Source organism: Pleurodeles waltl, chromosome 8, assembly GCF_031143425.1.
Source record: "Pleurodeles waltl isolate 20211129_DDA chromosome 8, aPleWal1.hap1.20221129, whole genome shotgun sequence".
Taxonomy (NCBI): domain Eukaryota; kingdom Metazoa; phylum Chordata; class Amphibia; order Caudata; family Salamandridae; genus Pleurodeles; species Pleurodeles waltl.
In genome coordinates, this window is record NC_090447.1 from 859,877,353 (window position 1) to 859,895,646 (window position 18,294).

General features: G+C 42.5%; 1 protein-coding gene across 2 annotated transcripts in view; it reads right to left on the bottom strand.

Moving 5' to 3' along the window:
• Positions 1-18,294, bottom strand: part of GPC6 (glypican 6) — a 3,616,389-nt gene that overhangs the window by 1,819,232 nt on the left and 1,778,863 nt on the right. For both annotated transcript variants that reach the window (XM_069205139.1, XM_069205140.1), the window contains exon 3: positions 3,466-3,857. In XM_069205139.1, coding sequence (XP_069061240.1) covers positions 3,466-3,857 — 392 coding nt within the window. The remainder of the gene's footprint in view (positions 1-3,465; positions 3,858-18,294) is intronic.

Consider the following 18,294-nt stretch of genomic DNA (forward strand, 5'->3'; position numbering starts at 1 on the left):
ATTATGTTGAAGTTAAGGATACCATGTCAACATAGTGACAGAGCAATCCTAACACCAACATGTAAAATGGGCCTTTAGTCTTTCTCTCCTGTTGCTACGTTGGAATTCTACGCTACCTTCACGATATTGCAGCCTTTTTGATAAACTACTGCCATTCCACAAAATGGTTTCTATTGGGCATGAAAAACAGTTCACAACTATTTTTTCAAATCTGACAGGACTAATTTTTGTATCAATCAAACTTTCGTAACTTCAAATAATATGGCAAAGCAGAACTTGACTGATCAACAATATGTATGAAACAAATATTTTTTTGCCAAAACTTTAATGGGCTTTCATTTTATTAGAAAGCCAAAGTAAACTCATACAAACCAAACTGTTGCATCATTACAAATGCTATTAATCATAAAATACTGCACAACAAATGTGGTGAAGCACCAGGTGTCCTCTGTGCCCTAGAAGAAAATTATTTCTCGGGTATTCATGTTCTTAGATTTCAAGCACATCCATAATGATGTAGCTATTCCTTTAGTTTTTAACAGGGTAGAAAGGCCTCTATTTTACAGGGTGGATTCTTCTAGGACTTCTTCCGTGGGAGTCAAACGTTTCTGTGGTGCTGTTTAAGCTTGGTCTGGAGCAGTTCAAATAAAAAGAGGTCCTCCATGTCACACACATCCATCAGTGTTGAGCTCTCTTTTCTAATTGAAAACTGTAAAACCTGGACAGTTTGTAAAGTCAGTCAATACATTTATTTTCTGCTGTGGGGATCTTCTGACAAGAAGTCCATCCAATTTCAAATAATTTGTGGGTATTATCTGTTTAAAGATCACTTTTGCTGTGGCTTACAGTGGTTTTGACTCCCCACTTGTATTCTTTCACACAAGACATCTCTATTCATGTTTAGAGTTAGCTCTTGAAGAGTCTGAAATGCCCATATGTTTAGATCACTAGTTGGCAAGCCCAATTATGACTTCTAATATCTAGCAGGACTGCTCCCCTTTTATATATTTTTCTCTGCAGATTAGTCAGCACAATAGGTAAGGAAGCATCATTCCAGAACATGGTGTGTAGAGTGGCTTCCTGAAACAAATTCTCTTAGATTACACCAAATCCTCTCACATTTGCTCAATTCGGAAAGCATCATGGCCATTAAGTGGTCATTATGAGTTGAAGTTGCCCTCAGTAGCATGACTTGCATCCTATCTTTGGAGCAACTTATTTTCAAAGACTGAGCAGAGTATCCATTTGTCTTGATAAAAAGTAAGCTACAAATAATTTCATCATAAAAAACGTGGACCCATGGTCTTGCCCAGCCCATAGGAAAACAATACCCACAACACAACCAAGTCTATGTTTAAACTCCTGAGCTGAGCCTGGATTCAGAAGCAGGTTCCAAAACAGGACTGTGGAAGTGACAGATGGCTGTATTCATCACTTTGGTGCAGGAAAGACAGTCTATTAAATGAGCCATAATTAGCAAACCTTTGACTGTCAGTAAACATTTAAGCAGACAATCATTTGAGAAGACAGCGTAAAAAGACAATGTTTAGAGCAGAATTGTTTCCTTGTATATTAGATTGCTATAGAAAATTACCTTGCAATTTAATGAGCACACAATTAACTGTCACCCTTCATGGCCGAAGTTAGGGTGAATATCAATCTATTCAATAACTGTGGAGATGGTGGAAAGCAACAAGTGCATTATGTATTTACTCGTGAGGCTGTATGCCGGGGGGTGGTGATTTATTTACATTTGTTAAAAGGTTCGTGTAAGTTGAAGAATTTGGCTTCAGCAAAAGGTTCCTAAAAATTGCAGAAATCTGGGCTTCAGCATATTGAGGGTTAAAGGCTAATGTGGTAAGACAATCTTCCAATAATTTGCCACCATTTAAACATTCTTGGTTGAGCATGGACATGAAGTTTGGATGACATATTTGTACCCATTTAAAAATTAAAAAATTACTCCTTTGTTGATATTTTGACAGTGTAGCTTATTAAAAAAATTCTTAAACATTGAAGCAAATCTGATGTTACAGATCTATTTATTTGAGCTCACAACACATCATGCCATGACTTTCTACAACGGAACTGGGATACATTTGGTTATGTGGCATGATAAGTTGGTGTTCCTATTTCACTGTAGCGAACGGCTATCTGAGCAATTACCTTGTGATATGTGAAGACCATAAAGCAATACCTGTTGACTTTAAGTCATCAAGTAATCAAGTAAACAATTGAGGGTTTTTAGAAATCAGCAGTCAGACAAGTTAACTGCTTTGTTAAAGGTCAGTTGCCATCAAGAGTTATAGACGTATCTAACATCAAAGTCTCGGAAATTCAATATCAGAAGGCTCCATATTAAATATGAGCTTGGTACAGTGTAACAGTTGCACAATTGGATAAGGTAATCCAGCAGTTTTCTCAGCACAGATTTCATCTGTGATTATTCTGTCAACACTCTGGTGTATACTAGGGACTGTAACATAATCTAGTAGGACGTGTAGTTTAATCCTGAATTCCAGGAGTAGGTTAGGAGTAACACAAACGTACTAAAGACTATGGACCTGATTACATCCTGTGCGGATGGGATAGTCCGTCACAATCATGACAGATATCTCATCCGCCGTATTACAAGTTCCATTATATCCTATGGAACTTCTAAAACTGTGGGCTTGATTTCCATCACGTTTGTGAGGGAGTATCCCAATCCATCAAGGTCGTAGTCAGGCCCCATGTCACATCTAAGAATTACAGTCTTTTCGAATCACACCCCAGAACGTTAGATATTTATTGCACTTCAAGGAACTGAATTATACTAATGAGCTGATTTAAGAAATATCATGCATGCATGCAGTCCTTCTGGATGGCATATCTTGAGCCTGAGTCACAAAGACATGTGTATGAGCAGGAGTGATTTACTCTTGCAGTATTTCTGGCGTTATATGCCAGGAGTAGTCATTTTCTACTCATTACTTGCTCCCGGAATTCCAGAGTACTACAACAGTATGTTACAGAAAAGTCTATGTGAATTAGGCCCATTGTATTTAAATCTTTAGTGCTTAATTTAAAAAAAATGTTTGCAATCGGGTATGCGTCCACTGGTGCTAATGGAAGGCAAATCGCTACTCAATCTCAAAAAGCTTCAAACTTCTAAATTACAGCTCTCACCACACACTATATTTTGCACCTTTTTTTGTTAAAAAAATTAAAAAGAATGTTTGACACCATCTTTCAAGGCGTCATCATGAAAGGTGCTGTATGAAAACGCTAATTCAGAATATGACCCTGAAGCTGCAGTGTAAGTCCCTTTGTGTTGTAGTAATAAACAAGTGTTAGTAGGCTACGCTACTTCCTTGCAAGGACTATTTTTGCTCTGTTAATGGTATTAAAATTACATTTCTCGATAATTACAAAGTCATTTTGACCCCTGAATACTCTTCAGAGGAAATATAAAGCGTGCCCTACCTTAAATACTCGACTTGCAACTTCTCGACCCACAGTGAGTCCTTGGACAAACGTACGGGCAGCAATGAAGGCTCTTGTTACTTGCACCTTCAGCTTCCTTGGCACATCTCCAAATGGTTTCAGCTGGTCTGTGTACTTGCTAACACACTCCAAGTAGTCCTCTGTGAAATGGTATTGGGGGTTTATAAGCTGGAACATTCTCTCCAATAATCGTGCCCAGAAATCGTTAAGCATCTCCTCCAAGTTGACATTACCTCCGGTGTAGTAGCGCTTCAGTTCAGTAAAAAGATCTTGAAATACTTCAGAGTTTTGCATGTACAGCATTCCATAGGTTCGTACAAACATTTCATTGAGAGACTTTTGTGAATTCTCTACCAATTCTCGAAAAAATTCTGTGTAAGGAAAAGAAAAAGTATGATGAAAATCATGTTAAGTGAAATAGGATTGTTCATAATTATACATTAAAACACCATTTATAATGAAGAAAAAGTAAATGGGAAAAGCTGATAATAAGCAATAAGAAAGTTGCTGACACTTTTTAAATATTGTGGCAAGAATATCGAGGACATGAATATTGTGAATGTGAAGGTAAGTTTTTATGATAAGCGAAATATTACTATGCTCAACTTCAAATATGTAGCTTGACTATATAAATATATGTATGTGTGTGTGTGTGTATCTAGATATCTATATCGATATATATATATATATATATATATATATATATATATATAGAGAGAGAGAGAGAGAGAGAGAGAGAGAGAGAGAGAGAGAGAGAGATATGTAGCTATGTCTTTCCCTCTCTCTCTCTCTATATATATACAGATATTTATATATTTATATATGTTTTTTTCTTTTACACTGAGGTCTGATTATGATCTTGGTGGATGGAATACTCCACCACAAATGTGACATATATTCCATCAGCCATATTACGATTTTCATTGGATATAATGGAATCAAATACTGCAGATGGGACATCCGAAACATTTGTGATGGAGTAACCCCATCCACCAAGATCGTAATCAGACCTTTAATGTTACAAGGATGTTATAGTTAAGCTCAAATTGTTTCACACATAAAACCATAAAAGTTCAGCAATTATTGTTACCTGAACTAACTATAACTTATGCCAACTGTATTGCACTGTAATGCACTGCTTATGACTTCACATATTACATCACTCAGGACATGGTCAGTGCAATTCTATTTTCTACTTATAACATCACAGTAGCCTTTGTTTTATTTAGTAAATATATATATATATTTGCACAAAACCATAGAAATTCAGCTTTTATAGTTAGAGTTATTTCAAGTAACTATAACTTGTGTCCTTAGGTAACAATAATTCGTGCCCCTGCAATGCACAGTTTTCTCATCAATAATTTTATTGCAATCGTCAATGAAGCCATAGAAGATGTCATGAATGACGTAATATGTGGGGTAATTAACTGTGCATTGCAAGGGCACAAGCTATAGTTACCAAAGGAGAATATATATATATATATATATATATATATATATATATATATATATATATATGGTATATACGTATTCACTTAAGAAACCAAAGGTTACAGAGACGTTATAGTTAGGTTCTGAATTTACTCGCACAAAACCATAGAAATTCAGCAGTTAAAGTTTTTCGAAGTAACTATAACTCACAGCCTAAAGTAAGCATAATTTGCGCCCCTGCCATGCACAGTTTTTTCTTCAATAATTTGACTTCTTATGTTCCATTGTTATCTTTATTGATGTTATAAAAGTTGTCATGAGTGCTGTAATTTCTGGGGTAATTAGCTGTGCATGGCGAAGGAGTGAGATATAGTTACCTTAGGCGACAAGTTATAGTTACTTCAAATAACTCTAACTGCTGAATTTCTCTGTTTTCGGTTTTGTGCAAGTTAATTCAGAACATAGCTGTAACCCTGTAAACATGTTTTTCTTAAGCAAATTTCTATGGTTTTTTTTTAATGTAGAGAAATGTTCATTGCTATATGTTAATCCAGACAGGCCCTGTGGACCACCGAACCCCATGCTGCTCATGTCCTTTGGTCATGTGCAGTGGTGGTGTATCACAGGGCCTGCCTTCCTGGGTGTGCAAATAGGTGGGAGAGGGTGTTTCTGGGTATGAGACTGGCAGTTAAAGTGTCTGGATGTGAGAGTGGGTGTGAGTGTGTCTGTGCATGGGTGTGACAGTGTTTGGGTGTTGGTAGCTGTATGTTTGCCACAAAGGAACTTCACCTGCCTTTTTATCCAACAAGAGAGCACAATTTTGCAAGAAAAATCTACCCAAGTGGAGTTCTTTCTGCCTCCTGAGTAAATGTGCAGTATGAATTCTATACTACAGCTATGTAATGAGCACAAGGAAATGTCACCAGTGACCTTGTGTGTGCTTTGGCCACCTGATTGCTCCTATTTCCTGTTTCTATAGAATTCTGTAATAAAATGAATCCTTCTATAGAGAGGCCAACAATACTACAAAGACGTAAATCTCCACCAAACCAGAGTCCTTCCTCTTATCTATATGAAGTAAGTGCTTCTTTGTTTTGTGGAGATTACCTAATTTTCCTCGCCATCAAGAATGTTTAATTAAATGTGGTGGGAAATGCACTGGGGGTCCTCTGGGACATCTTTGTAGTCTTCTTGTCCTCCCTATAGGAGGATTCATGTTATCACAGAATTCTGGAGAATGATGCATGAGGAACAACCACATTGCCAAATGCACACAAGGTCACTGGAGACATTGCCTCATGGTCCATTAGGCAGCTGGAGTGTAGAATACATGCTGGACATTTAACCAACAAGGTAGCACTTACTGACTAACCAGTAGAAAGTACTCCAGTTGAGTATACATTTTGTGCACAACTGTGGACTTTTATGGATAACTGAGCAGGTGAGCTTCCATTCTGGCCATAATGCTCATTTCACAGAAATGCAAACCTCAACAGGAAGGACTTACAAATATAAATGGGAGGGGGGACCCAGTTGAAGCTACACTTCTGGAAATGACAAATGATCCTAACTCCTGGGCTTGGTGCAGGCAAAGCAAGTGTATTTAATCAGGGATTCCATATTGAAAAACAATCTGAAATCCTTTGTGGAGGTGAATGCATCTTTAATATATTAGAGTGCATCTGTATGTGTGTAGGAAAGTACCATCTTGCCTGGCATGTTACCCCCATTTTTCACTGTATATATGTTGTTTTAGTTGTATGTGTCACTGGGACCCTGCCAGCCAGGGCCCCAGTGCTCATAAGTGTGCCTGAATGTGTTACCTGTGTAGTGACTAACTGTCTCACTGAGGCTCTGCTAACCAGAACCTCAGCGGTTATGCTCTCTCATTTCTTTCCAAATTGTCACTAACAGGCTAGTGACCAATTTTACCAATTTACATTGGCTTACTGGAACACCCTTATAATTCCCTAGTATATGGTACTGAGGTACCCAGGGACATTTCTTTTGCCACCCATAGGGAGCTCTGACAATTCTTACACAGGCCTGCCACTGCAGGCTGAGTGAAATAACTCACACGTTACCTGGTAAAGGTTAGGTGCAAAGTTACTTAGTGTGAGGGCACCCTGGCACTAGCCAAGGTGCCCCCACATTGTTCAGGGCCAATTCCCCGGACTTTGTTAGTGCGGGGACACCAATACACGCGTCCACTACATATAGGTCACTACCTATATGTAGCTTCACAATGGTAACTCCGAATATGGCCATGCAACATGTCTATGATCATGGAATTGCCCCCTCTATGCCATCCTGGCATAGTTGTAGTTGGCACAATCCCATGATCCCAGTGGTCTGTAGCACAGACCCTGGTACTGCCAAACTGCCTTTCCTGGGGTTTCACTGCAGCTGCTGCTGCTGCCAACCCCTCAGACAGGCTTCTGCCCTCCTGGGGTCCAGCCAGGCCTGGCCCAGGATGGCAGACAAAGGACTTCCTCTGAGAGAGGATGTAACACCCTCTCCCTTTGGAAAATGGTGTGAAGGCAGGGGAGGAGTAGCCTCCCCCAGACTCTGGAAATGCTTTCATGGGCACATTTGGTGCCTATTTCTGCATAAGCCAGTCTACACCGGTTCAGGGACCCCTTAGCCCTGATCTGCCGCGAAACTGGACAAAGGAAAGGGGAGTGACCACTCCCCTGACCTGTACCTCCCATGGGAGGTGCCCAGAGCTCCTCCAGTGTGCTCCAGACCTCTGCCATCTTGGAAACAGAGGTGCTGCTGGCACACTGGACTGCTCTGAGTGGCCAGTGCCACCAGGTGACGTCAGAGACTCCTTCTGATAGGCTCCTTCAGGTGATGCTAGCCTATCCTCTCTCCTAGGTAGCCTAACCCTCTTTTCTGGCTATTTAGGGTCTCTGTCTCTGGGGAAACTTGAGATAACGAATGCAAGAGCTCAGCCGAGTTCCTCTGCATCTCTCTCTTCACCTTCTGCCAAGGAATCGACTGCTGACCGCGTTGGAAGCCTGCAAAACTGCAACATAGTAGCAAAGACGACTACTGCAACTCTGTAACGCTGATCCTGCCGCCTTCTCGACTGTTTTCCTGGTGGTGCATGCTGTGGGGGTAGTCTGCCTCCTCTCTGCACTAGAAGCTCTGAAGAAATCTCCCGTGGGTCGACGGAATCGTCCCCCTGCAACCGCAGGCACCAAAGAACTGCATCACTGGTCCCCTGGGTCTCCTCTCAGCACAACGAGCGAGGTCCCTTGAATCCTGCAACTCTGTCCAAGTGACTCCCACAGCCCAGTGACTCTTCAGTCCAAGTTTGGTGGAGGTAAGTCCTTGCCTCCCCACGCCAGACTGCATTGCTGGGAACCGCGACTTTTGCAGCTACTCCGGCCTCCGTGCACTTCCGGCGGAAATCCTTTGTGCACAGTCCAGCCTGGGTACACGGCACTCGAACCTGCATTGCACGACCTCCTAAGTTGTTCTTTGGCGACGTGGGACTCCTTTGTGCGGCTTCGGGTGAGCACTATTTCACGCATCCTTGTAGTGCCTGATTCTGGCACTTCTGCAGATGCTGCCTGCTGCTGAGAGGGCTTCTTGTCTTGCTCCATGTCCCCTCTGTCTCCTGACGCAATTTGTGACATCCTGGTCCCTCCTGGGCCACAGCAGCATCCAAAAACACTAACTGCACAATTTGCAACTAGCAAGGCTTGTTGGCGGTCTTTCGGCGGGAAAACACTTCTGCACGACTCTCCACGGCGTGAGGGATCCGTCCTCCAAAGGGGAAGTCTTTAGCCCTTGTCGTTCCTGCAGAAACCTAAGCTTCTACTGTCCAGTAGCAGCTTCTTTGCACCCACAGCTGGCATTTCCTGGGCATCTGCCCATCTCCGACTTGCTTGTGACTTTTGGACTTGGTCCCCTTGTTCCACAGGTACCCTCGACTGGAAATCCATTGTTGTTGCATTGCTGGTTTGTGTCTTTCCTGCAGAATTCCCCTATCACGACTTCTATGTCCTTTGGGGAACTTTAGTGCACTTTGCACTCACTTTTCAGGGTCTTGGGGTGGGCTATTTTTCTAACCCTTACTATTTTCTAATAGTCCCAGCGACCCTCTACAAGGTCACATAGGTTTGGGGTCCATTCGTGGTTCGCATTCCACTTTTGGAGTATATGGTTTGTGTTGCCCCTATCCCTATGTGTCTCCATTGCATCCTATTGTAACTATACATTGTTTGCACTGTTTTCTAAGACTATTACTGCACATTTTGGTATTGTGTATATATATCTTGTGTATATTTGCTATCCTCATACTGAGGGTACACTCTGAGATACTTTGGCATATTGTCATAAAAATAAAGTACCTTTATTTTTAGTATAACTGTGTATTGTGTTTTCTTATGATATTGCGCATATGACACTAAGTGGTACTGTAGGAGCTTCACTCGTCTCCTAGTTCAGCCTAAGCTGCTCTGCTAAGCTACCATTATCTATCAGCCTATGCTGCTAGACACCCTATACACTAATAAGGGATAACTGGGCCTGGTGCAAGGTGTAAGTACCCCTTGGTACTCACTACAAGCCAGTCCAGCCTCCTACAATGTGACTGTAACAAGTGGGATTTTTCCTGAGCTTTCCTGGGGGACTGGGGTGCCACCCCCACTCCCATAACTGATTTACACCCTGAGGACCCCCAGCACCCAGTGCCCACCTCTACTAAATGGAGGAGGGGAGCCATGGAGCCCCCACGGGCCGATTTTGGCCCTATGGACCCCATCTCTCAAGACTCAGCATTAACATATATTGTTTTTTGAAGGAGGGGGTCACGCAGCCCCCCTCGCAGAACCAATGTCTGTCCCGAGGACCCCATCTCCCAGGGCGTGGCCTTAACACCATTCTTTTTAGGGGTCCCCTTTCCCTGGGCTGATCTCGGCCCCAGGGACCTCATCCACTGGGTCCCTGCCATCTGTCCTAGGTGCCCCCCAGGGCACCCAGTGTGTAATGGGACCACAGGGGAAGCCTAGAGGCCTTCATGGTCTCAGCAGGCCCTCCCATCTCCTGCAGTAGCCAGCACTGCTGTCACAGACAGGCAGCTTCTAAACATGCAGCTCCCTGTCTGTGAGAGCAATCATATCCTCAGTGTCCGTGCCCACATATCTGCGGGTAGGGAAACAGAGGAAACCTCTGCTCTCAGCAAGCAAGAGAGGTTTGACAGCTCTCGCCTGATGGGAGCAGAGTTGTGTTTGCTCTGACTTGGCAGGAGCCTAAGGTATCTATAACTCATTTAATTACCTCGCATATTACAACACTCACACCATCTTTGATAACATAATTGATAATATCAATGTAATATTTGCAGTGAAGTTATTGAGGAGAAAACTGTGCATGGGGAGGGCGAGTTATAGCTACTTTAGGACATGAGTTATAGTTACTTCAGCTAACCATAATTTCTATGGTTTCATACGAGTAAGTCCAGATCCTATCATAACGTCCCTCTAACCTTTATTTTTCAAGTGAATTTCTAATGTTTTTTGTAAGTCTATTTCCTATCTATAACATCCCTGTAACCATTGTTTCTTCAATGAATATGTATATATTCACTACTGGTGGAAGGGGTTACAGGCATGCTATAGTTAGATGCCGAATTTACTAGTACAACACCATAGAAATTCAGCAGTTATATTTAGAGTTCTTTTGAGTTACTAGAACTCGCATCCTAAAGTAACTAGGTAACTATAACTTGTGCACTTGCCCTATATATATATTATCTAGTGGCGGTCTCCACTGGGTAGTTATAGTTAGGACTTTTTTTTTTTACCATAGTCAGAGCGTTTTATATTTTGCCAATAACTTTGGCACCGGTTAACAAATCTTCTTGAAATTTTCAAAACTTATACTTTGTTCAGTCAGCTGCTGTCTTGAAAGTTTCTGGGTGATCCATCAAGTGGGGGCCGAGAAAAAAGGGGGGGGCCAAAATACATTTTCCTCTTCTTAAGTCAATGGGATTTTTCAAATTTTTGAACAGGCCTACACAATATATATGTATATATTTAGGGATGCAGATCCTCTGCGGATCCACCGCAGATTGAACTGCAGATCCATGAGAGAAAGCAAGCTTCTAATTGGCTGGCCGAAAACGTTGTTGCAGCCGGAATTTTGTTTTATCAGGGAATGGTCCCCAGGGCTGAAAAGTGGGCTGGAATTGTTATGAAAGGGTCAGGGTAGGAATTCTCTTACCCCTTAGGGTTCATGTAAATGTGGCTTATGTGTAACTAATTATCAAAAAAATGTGTGAAACTTTTTTTTAAAAACATTTCAGTAGCTTCGCAGATCCACCCATGGATTCACACGGAGACGCACTGAGCCTCGCGGATGGGTCTGTGGATCTCAGAAACTGTCGGGGAAAAAAAAATATTAACTATTAGCGCACACACTCAGGCATTCGTACATACACCAAAACCCACTCTCACACCAAGACATAGCCTGTTACACCCGCTCTCACACCCAGACAGACAGCCCTACACCCATTTTCACATCCAGACAGACAATGTCACATCCACTGTCACACCAACAGACACACTATCACACCATCTCTCACAGTAAGACATATCCTCTCTCATCCCCTCTCACATCCAGAGAAACACTCTGACACTCACTCTCTCACACACACACTCTGTCACACCGATACAGATACTCTCACACCCACTCTCAGATCCAGACATTTTCTCTCTCACTCTCATACACATACACTCTCACACCCTTTGCCAAGCCAGACACTTTCATACCCACTGTCACATCCAGACAGACACTTTCACTTTCACACACATACACTTGAACACCCTCTGTCACACCAAGACAGACATTCTCAGACCAACTCTCACATCCAGAGAGATCCTCTCATACTCTCTTGCATATCAACAGAGATACCCTCACACCCACTGTCACAGCAAGACAGTCTCTGTCATCCCCACTCTCCTACCCAGACAGACACTCTCACATTCACTTTCACACCCAGACATTCTTACACCTACTGTCACGCTAAGACAGACACTCTCACATGCAATCTCATATCCAAAAAGACATTCTCACACCCACTCTCACACCCAGGCAGACACGATTACATCCACTCTCACACTAAGATAGAGAGTCTCACACCCACTCCCACACCCAGACACTCTTACACCCAATCCAGAAAGACAGTTTCATGCTCACTCTCACACACACCTTCTCTCACACCAAGAGATACACTTTCACATCCACTCTCACACCTGGAAAGACACTCTCCCATCCACTTGCACATCAACAGAGATACTCACACACACCTATAATCACACTGACACACCCAGGCACACACTGATGCACTCATTAACACACCAAAGCACACACTGACACACACACACTGAGACACCCATGCACACACTGATGCATACTTTAACACACCCAGACACACACTAATGCATACACTTATCGCATAGGTTCTCGTTATTCCAATAAGGCTACTGGATTTGGGCGGCAGAATCACTTGTACTGCGGGGGTCTGAGTCTAAACCCACACTATGTAACACATGTCGACCTAATCCAGGTTTTCTTTCGGCTAACTAGCAGTGCCTCATCTCCACCTAAGAGCAGGGATGATTGGGCAACCCGGCGCATGACACAAATGACTTTTCTGGGAAATCATGGTCACTCAGTTCTCATCCATTTCTCTCAGTTACATTAGTCTCACATATGCAAGGACAATCAGAGGCAAAGTATAGTTCAGTAAGGTTTCATTGAAGCAACTACATCTTAGATAAAAAAGCATGTATTACAAACTAGGACGATGAAGCATGACAGGATTAAAATTGTGACAAGGAGAGTCAAACACAAAAATAAGGCTACCATGTTGTCACTACAGTTTTTAAGAATAGTTCCTACCTAGACTATGTTAGAGCACAGCATGTTAAGCTCTAATTCTGCCCTTCAGGTTTCCCCGGGAAGACATCATCCCCCATACCTGAGCAGGAGGCCTGTAGTCTACATAAGCAGCTGCAGTGAAGCACTCAGCAATCAGCATACAGTTGTGGTCATCTGGCTGGAATCTCCCTCTAACATACATGGGTCAAAATAGTGTTTTTATAATAAACAGCTGATGTTCCAAGAAAGGATTCCCACAAAGAGTGTGTATGTTTCTGTGAACATTAGAGACAATGCGTACCAGTTTGCCGGCAACCTATCTTACAGCAGCCTTGAGAAAAGCACAGAGTGAAAGAAATGTCTTTTTTTGAGAATGTAGTGCTGGCCTAGGTGAAGAACAAATAGACAGATAAAATAAGACTGCAAATGTGGCTATTGTTAAAATAATATGCATAAAACATATCTAGGTTAAAGTGCACAGTGGCAGGCCTAGTTTGCTAAAATAACATGTTTAAATTATAGCTAAAATGGCTACACAACACGCTGACACGCCCAGGCACACACAGATGCAGTCACACCCCTAGTCACATACTGGTGCATACAGTGACGCACTTAGACACACACTGATACATACACTGGCACAGCCAGTCACACACTGATGCATACACTGACACACCCAGGCACACAGTGATGCATTTACTTACACACCCAGCCAGATACTGATGCATGCACAAACACACCCAAACACACACTGATGAAATCACTGGCACAGCCAGTCACACACTGCTAGGTACACTGACACACCCAAGCACACATTCATTTATTCAGTGAGACACCCAGACAGATTCTTGTGCACACAGTGACACACCCAGACACACTGATGTATACACTGAGATACCCAGGAACACAGTGACAAATCTAAACACCCACTGATGAGTACACTGACACACCCAAGCACACACTGATGCAGTCATTCACACACCCAGCCAGATACTGATGCATACACTAACACACTCAGGCATGCACTGATACATACACTGACACAGCTAGCCACACATTAATGCATTTACTGACACACCTAGAAACACACTGATTCATTCACTCACACACACAGCCATTCACTGATGCATGCAGTAAGACACCTAGGCCCGTATTTATACTTTTTTTGCGCCGAATTTGCGTCGTTTTTTTACGCAAAAATGGCGCAAACTTGCAAAATACCATTGTATTTTGGAGGTTTGCGCCGTTTTGCGTCAAAAAGCGGCGCAAAGGCGGCGCTAAAAAAAGTATAAATACGGGCCCTAGACACATACTGATGCTTTCAGAGGCACACCCTGGCACAAAATTACATACTACAGTATACATGTACATAATTATTGTAATAGAAAAAAACACAGACACAGCTCTTGTTTGATAGAATGAAATGGTTCTAAGAAGAACCTTTGTTTTTTTTGGGCAAAAATGCTGAACTTATTTTTAACTTTTTTGGTGTGTTTTTTTTAAACAGTAGCTTAAAAATAATAGAGCATATGAACAAAGTAAAAATCAATGTGCTTCATTTTGGAAAAAAGTATCTATAAGTCAAAAAATAAATACTTTGCAATGATGGTTGCTAATGACATGGACAAATTCATCCACAGAGGAGATATTGGCAGCAAGCAACACATGACACTTTGAACAGTAAGTAACTGTTCTTCCCTAATCTGGTGATATGGATGGCACTGTTGTGGTGTCTGAAGACTGTCCCACAGCAGCGGTTGAAGTTGACAGTCTTTCTCATGCACAATCCTGTTGTACGCCCTTTCATGAATGGTCTTCAGGTGTTTCCACTTGGAACTTGTTACGTGGGAATATTTCTTGGAGGTCCCTCACGCAAGTTGCTTGCCTCAAATGTTGCATGTGACATGTTTTGCAGTCACTTTTTTTCTCCCCAGCACTCATGGTGAAATGTCGCCACAGTTCACTTTCCTTTTTTGAGGCAGCTGTAGTCTCCTCTTCCTTCATAGTGGAATCCTCTGGATCTTGTACTGCTGATATGCTGGAAGCCATTTAAGAGTTGATGAAGCAGAAAATGAAGGTTTTCATTTATTAGCGCATAAACGTAGTGCTGCAATAATCATGTGTGACTTTAACCGAACTAATAAAGATTGTACGGGGACAAAATGTGCCCTCAGAGTAGTTTGCCAACATTTATAAGCGTGCTTTATATAACGTGGTGTATTAGAATTGTATTAATCCAACATAATCATAAACGTGTGCTACGATTTGCTTGTTTGAAATGTTTTAGCTTAGCATTACTTTAGTGCAGGCTTCGGCCTAGTTGCCTGGTCTCACGGTTTAGATGCTCGTGTTTTTCCAATGTGCTAATAAACGTGTATTCTTGCTTGAAGCTGTACTTTTCCACTGAGATCGTTCACATGCTTATCTTAAGGTTTCGTGCCAGCCTGGCATACTTCTCGCTTTACTCCAAGGTCAATCTGCAGGTGCGGACAATGGAAGCTCTGAAAGTGAGTTAATTGGTATAAAATGTTGCAACTTGCGTACTCGTCTCCAAGGATAATGTATGCTTAAGTAAAAGCTTAAGAACTGTTGTTTTTGATTGGACAATTTGAAGTCAACCTATGAACCCTCCAATGACAGACCCTACTGGATTTGAACTGTTGTCTATAAAAACCAGGTGCACGAGAGGAAAGCAGCCATTATTGGACATCGCCCATACCCGCCATTTTGCAGGACATTGCAGCTATTATGGCCCACTTTGCTGCGTCGCCATTTTGAAAGAGACTTTGATGCTTTCTCTAATCGAGAGAAAGAGATTTTAAATTATTCTTGCCCTAGAGACTTTAACTTTAATCCCTTGCATGAAGTAATAGTTTTACCTTGCCGCCGTGAGGCAATTGCCCCGTCCACCTTGCCCCTTTGCCCCGTCCCATGCTGATCGAGAAACGGTACCTGTGAGACGAAGACTTCCTTGTATGCTGATCGTAATTGGTAAATATGAAAGGAAATTGTACAATTGCATTGTGTTTCTTTTAGGTAACCAACTGCTGATTTTGATAAGATCCCTAGTTAGGAGTTTTCCAAATTTATGTTGCTAAATTGTTTTTGCATGAAGTCCCACATGCTGATGCTAATTTGTGGTTAGATGAGGATTCTTTTTGTTGCACGATGCAATTTGAGACCTTGTTATGCTGACTAAATGTATGCAATTAGTTCATTACAGATTATAGTATTGGTGATTTGCATTGCTATTATCGAATGCCTTGTTATTCAAATGCTGCATAGATTGCACCTGTTTCGCCGTTATGGACAGCTATTAATGTTCATTTATGTTTATCATTTGGTGTTGAGACACATCTATATTGTGCTAGCTTTGTTAATATAGGGAAATAAATTCACTAACTTTGAATAAACTGGTGTGGTTATTCCTGACTGAAAGGTCAGGGTTCGTCGAAATGTATTCTGGATTAATTGTTAAGTGTTATGTTGACCAGGGCATTGCTTATGTTCGTTATTGATTATTGATTTAATGAAATTGACTGATTAAGGGTGGAGAGGGTCCCACTTAGCCAAAAGATTCATCGGCCTAAAGAGCGTCCAAGTACAGGTAAATTATTAGTATGGAACGCTCTATCAGTAGATGGTAGCAGAGGACGGTTTCGCCTTTTGGGACCCCGTACTTTTAAAGTACATGGTGTTGAATTAACGGTTTCGACTTTTGAGATCTCACGTGAGAAGTTGAATTAGATTTTTTCTTGGGTAAAACAGATTGACAGAATGATGATGGGCTAAGTCCACCGCGACTTTCCCGGGATCTCGGAGCTTGCGAATTAAGAGAATGGAGGTGTGAGATCAGCGTTGGCGGTACTAGTGATGGTATGAGTGAAGTTAGGATTTTGCGCTTGCACAGCTTATTGCCGCAGATTGTGTGAAAAGGTCGCGAGGATTTTAGAGAATAGCGGAGGTGCGACTCCGAGTGTAGAAGTAGGGAAGTCGTCGAACTTCATAGAAATAGCGGAGGTGCGACTCCGAGTGTGAGAGTAGGGAAGTCGTCGAACTTCATGTGCGTGTGGCGCTTTGTGCAGAAAAAGGTCCACGTGGTTGTTGTTGTTGAGACGGGCCCTGCGAGGTCAAGAGACTCCGGAGTATGTTGTTTTATGTTGTGGTCTGGTCGGTTTAGTAGGTTGATCGGGCGTGGTCGACGAGTCGGTATGTGTGTTAAGGGAGTGAAAGAAACTTCGACTTCGGGCTTTGACAAAATTCTAAGTGCACTAGAATAGATCATTGACAAGTTGAGAGTAGGTCTGCGGGTCAGATTTACTTGCGAAAGTGGGGACCGAGAAAGATGGAATAACTGCCGAGGCTAGTGAAAAATCCCTAAGGTCCTGAAGCGATTGTATTACCCTTCCTGTAGTAAACCGACAGATCTGTTTTATAATTTTTGGTAGCTCGTGATACATGCAAGAAGTTGTTACGAGAGGAGCTGAGTGAAGGAGGACTAGCCGCGAGGCTTTGTCAGCCGCAGTGTGTGTGAGTGTGACGTCACTAGGAGCCGCGCTGGGATAGGTTGGTTGCAAAGAAGGGTCGCGCACGGATTGGACGCAGTCCGTGGGGCTCGATTGGAAGGGGAAAGGCAAGCGAAGAGTATACCGGGAATTAAAGTCACCTATTGATTACAAACTTTGTGAAATAAAAGACGAGAAAATGAAATTTTTTAAAGCATTAAAGAGTGCGATGAAGGGGGAGTCTTACATTAAAGCGAGCGTAGGAGAGGAGACGCCGCCCGAAGGTACACCAGCTTACATTGTAATGGAGGAAAAGGGGGTAGCTCCGTGCCTTTGGCTAAAGCAATGGCACAAGCTGACAGAGAAACATGGGAGCGTAGCATTCCCGATCCACGGGACATTCAATATAAGGATTCTAGAGAATTTGAGATTCGCGATGTACGACATGAAGGTGCCTCCAAGGCCAGCCCAGTTTGAGGCTCTAGCAATTTGGGAACTAATGGCTAGACAGCAGCAGCAAAATAAGTTCGAGACCAGGATAAGGAAGGTAGAAAAGACACTAGCGGACTCTAGGTGGGATAATGCACAGAAGGTGTGGAGGTCAGATATATTGCAGGGGATAAAATTGTTTCCCGCAATTACTAAGGAAGAAGAGGAGACAGGTAAGAAAGCTACCTGTAAGACAAACAGGAGGTGTTCCAAGGATAGAGAGGACGAGGAAAAGTTGAGAAGAGAAGAGGAGTTAGAGGATGAGGAGTTAATAATGCAATTGCTGAACGACCGTCCACCCCCTTATGCGGAGAGTGGCAAGGTCCATGTACCAGTTCTGCCCCTCCGGCACCGGTACAGAACAGTGAAACTCAGAGTTCAGGAGCATCATCGGGGTCTAAGGACCCGAGTTTACTGTTCACCCCGCAGATACCGCAGGTTAGGAGAATATATCCAGATGTGCCCATGTTGAAACCAACAGAAAATT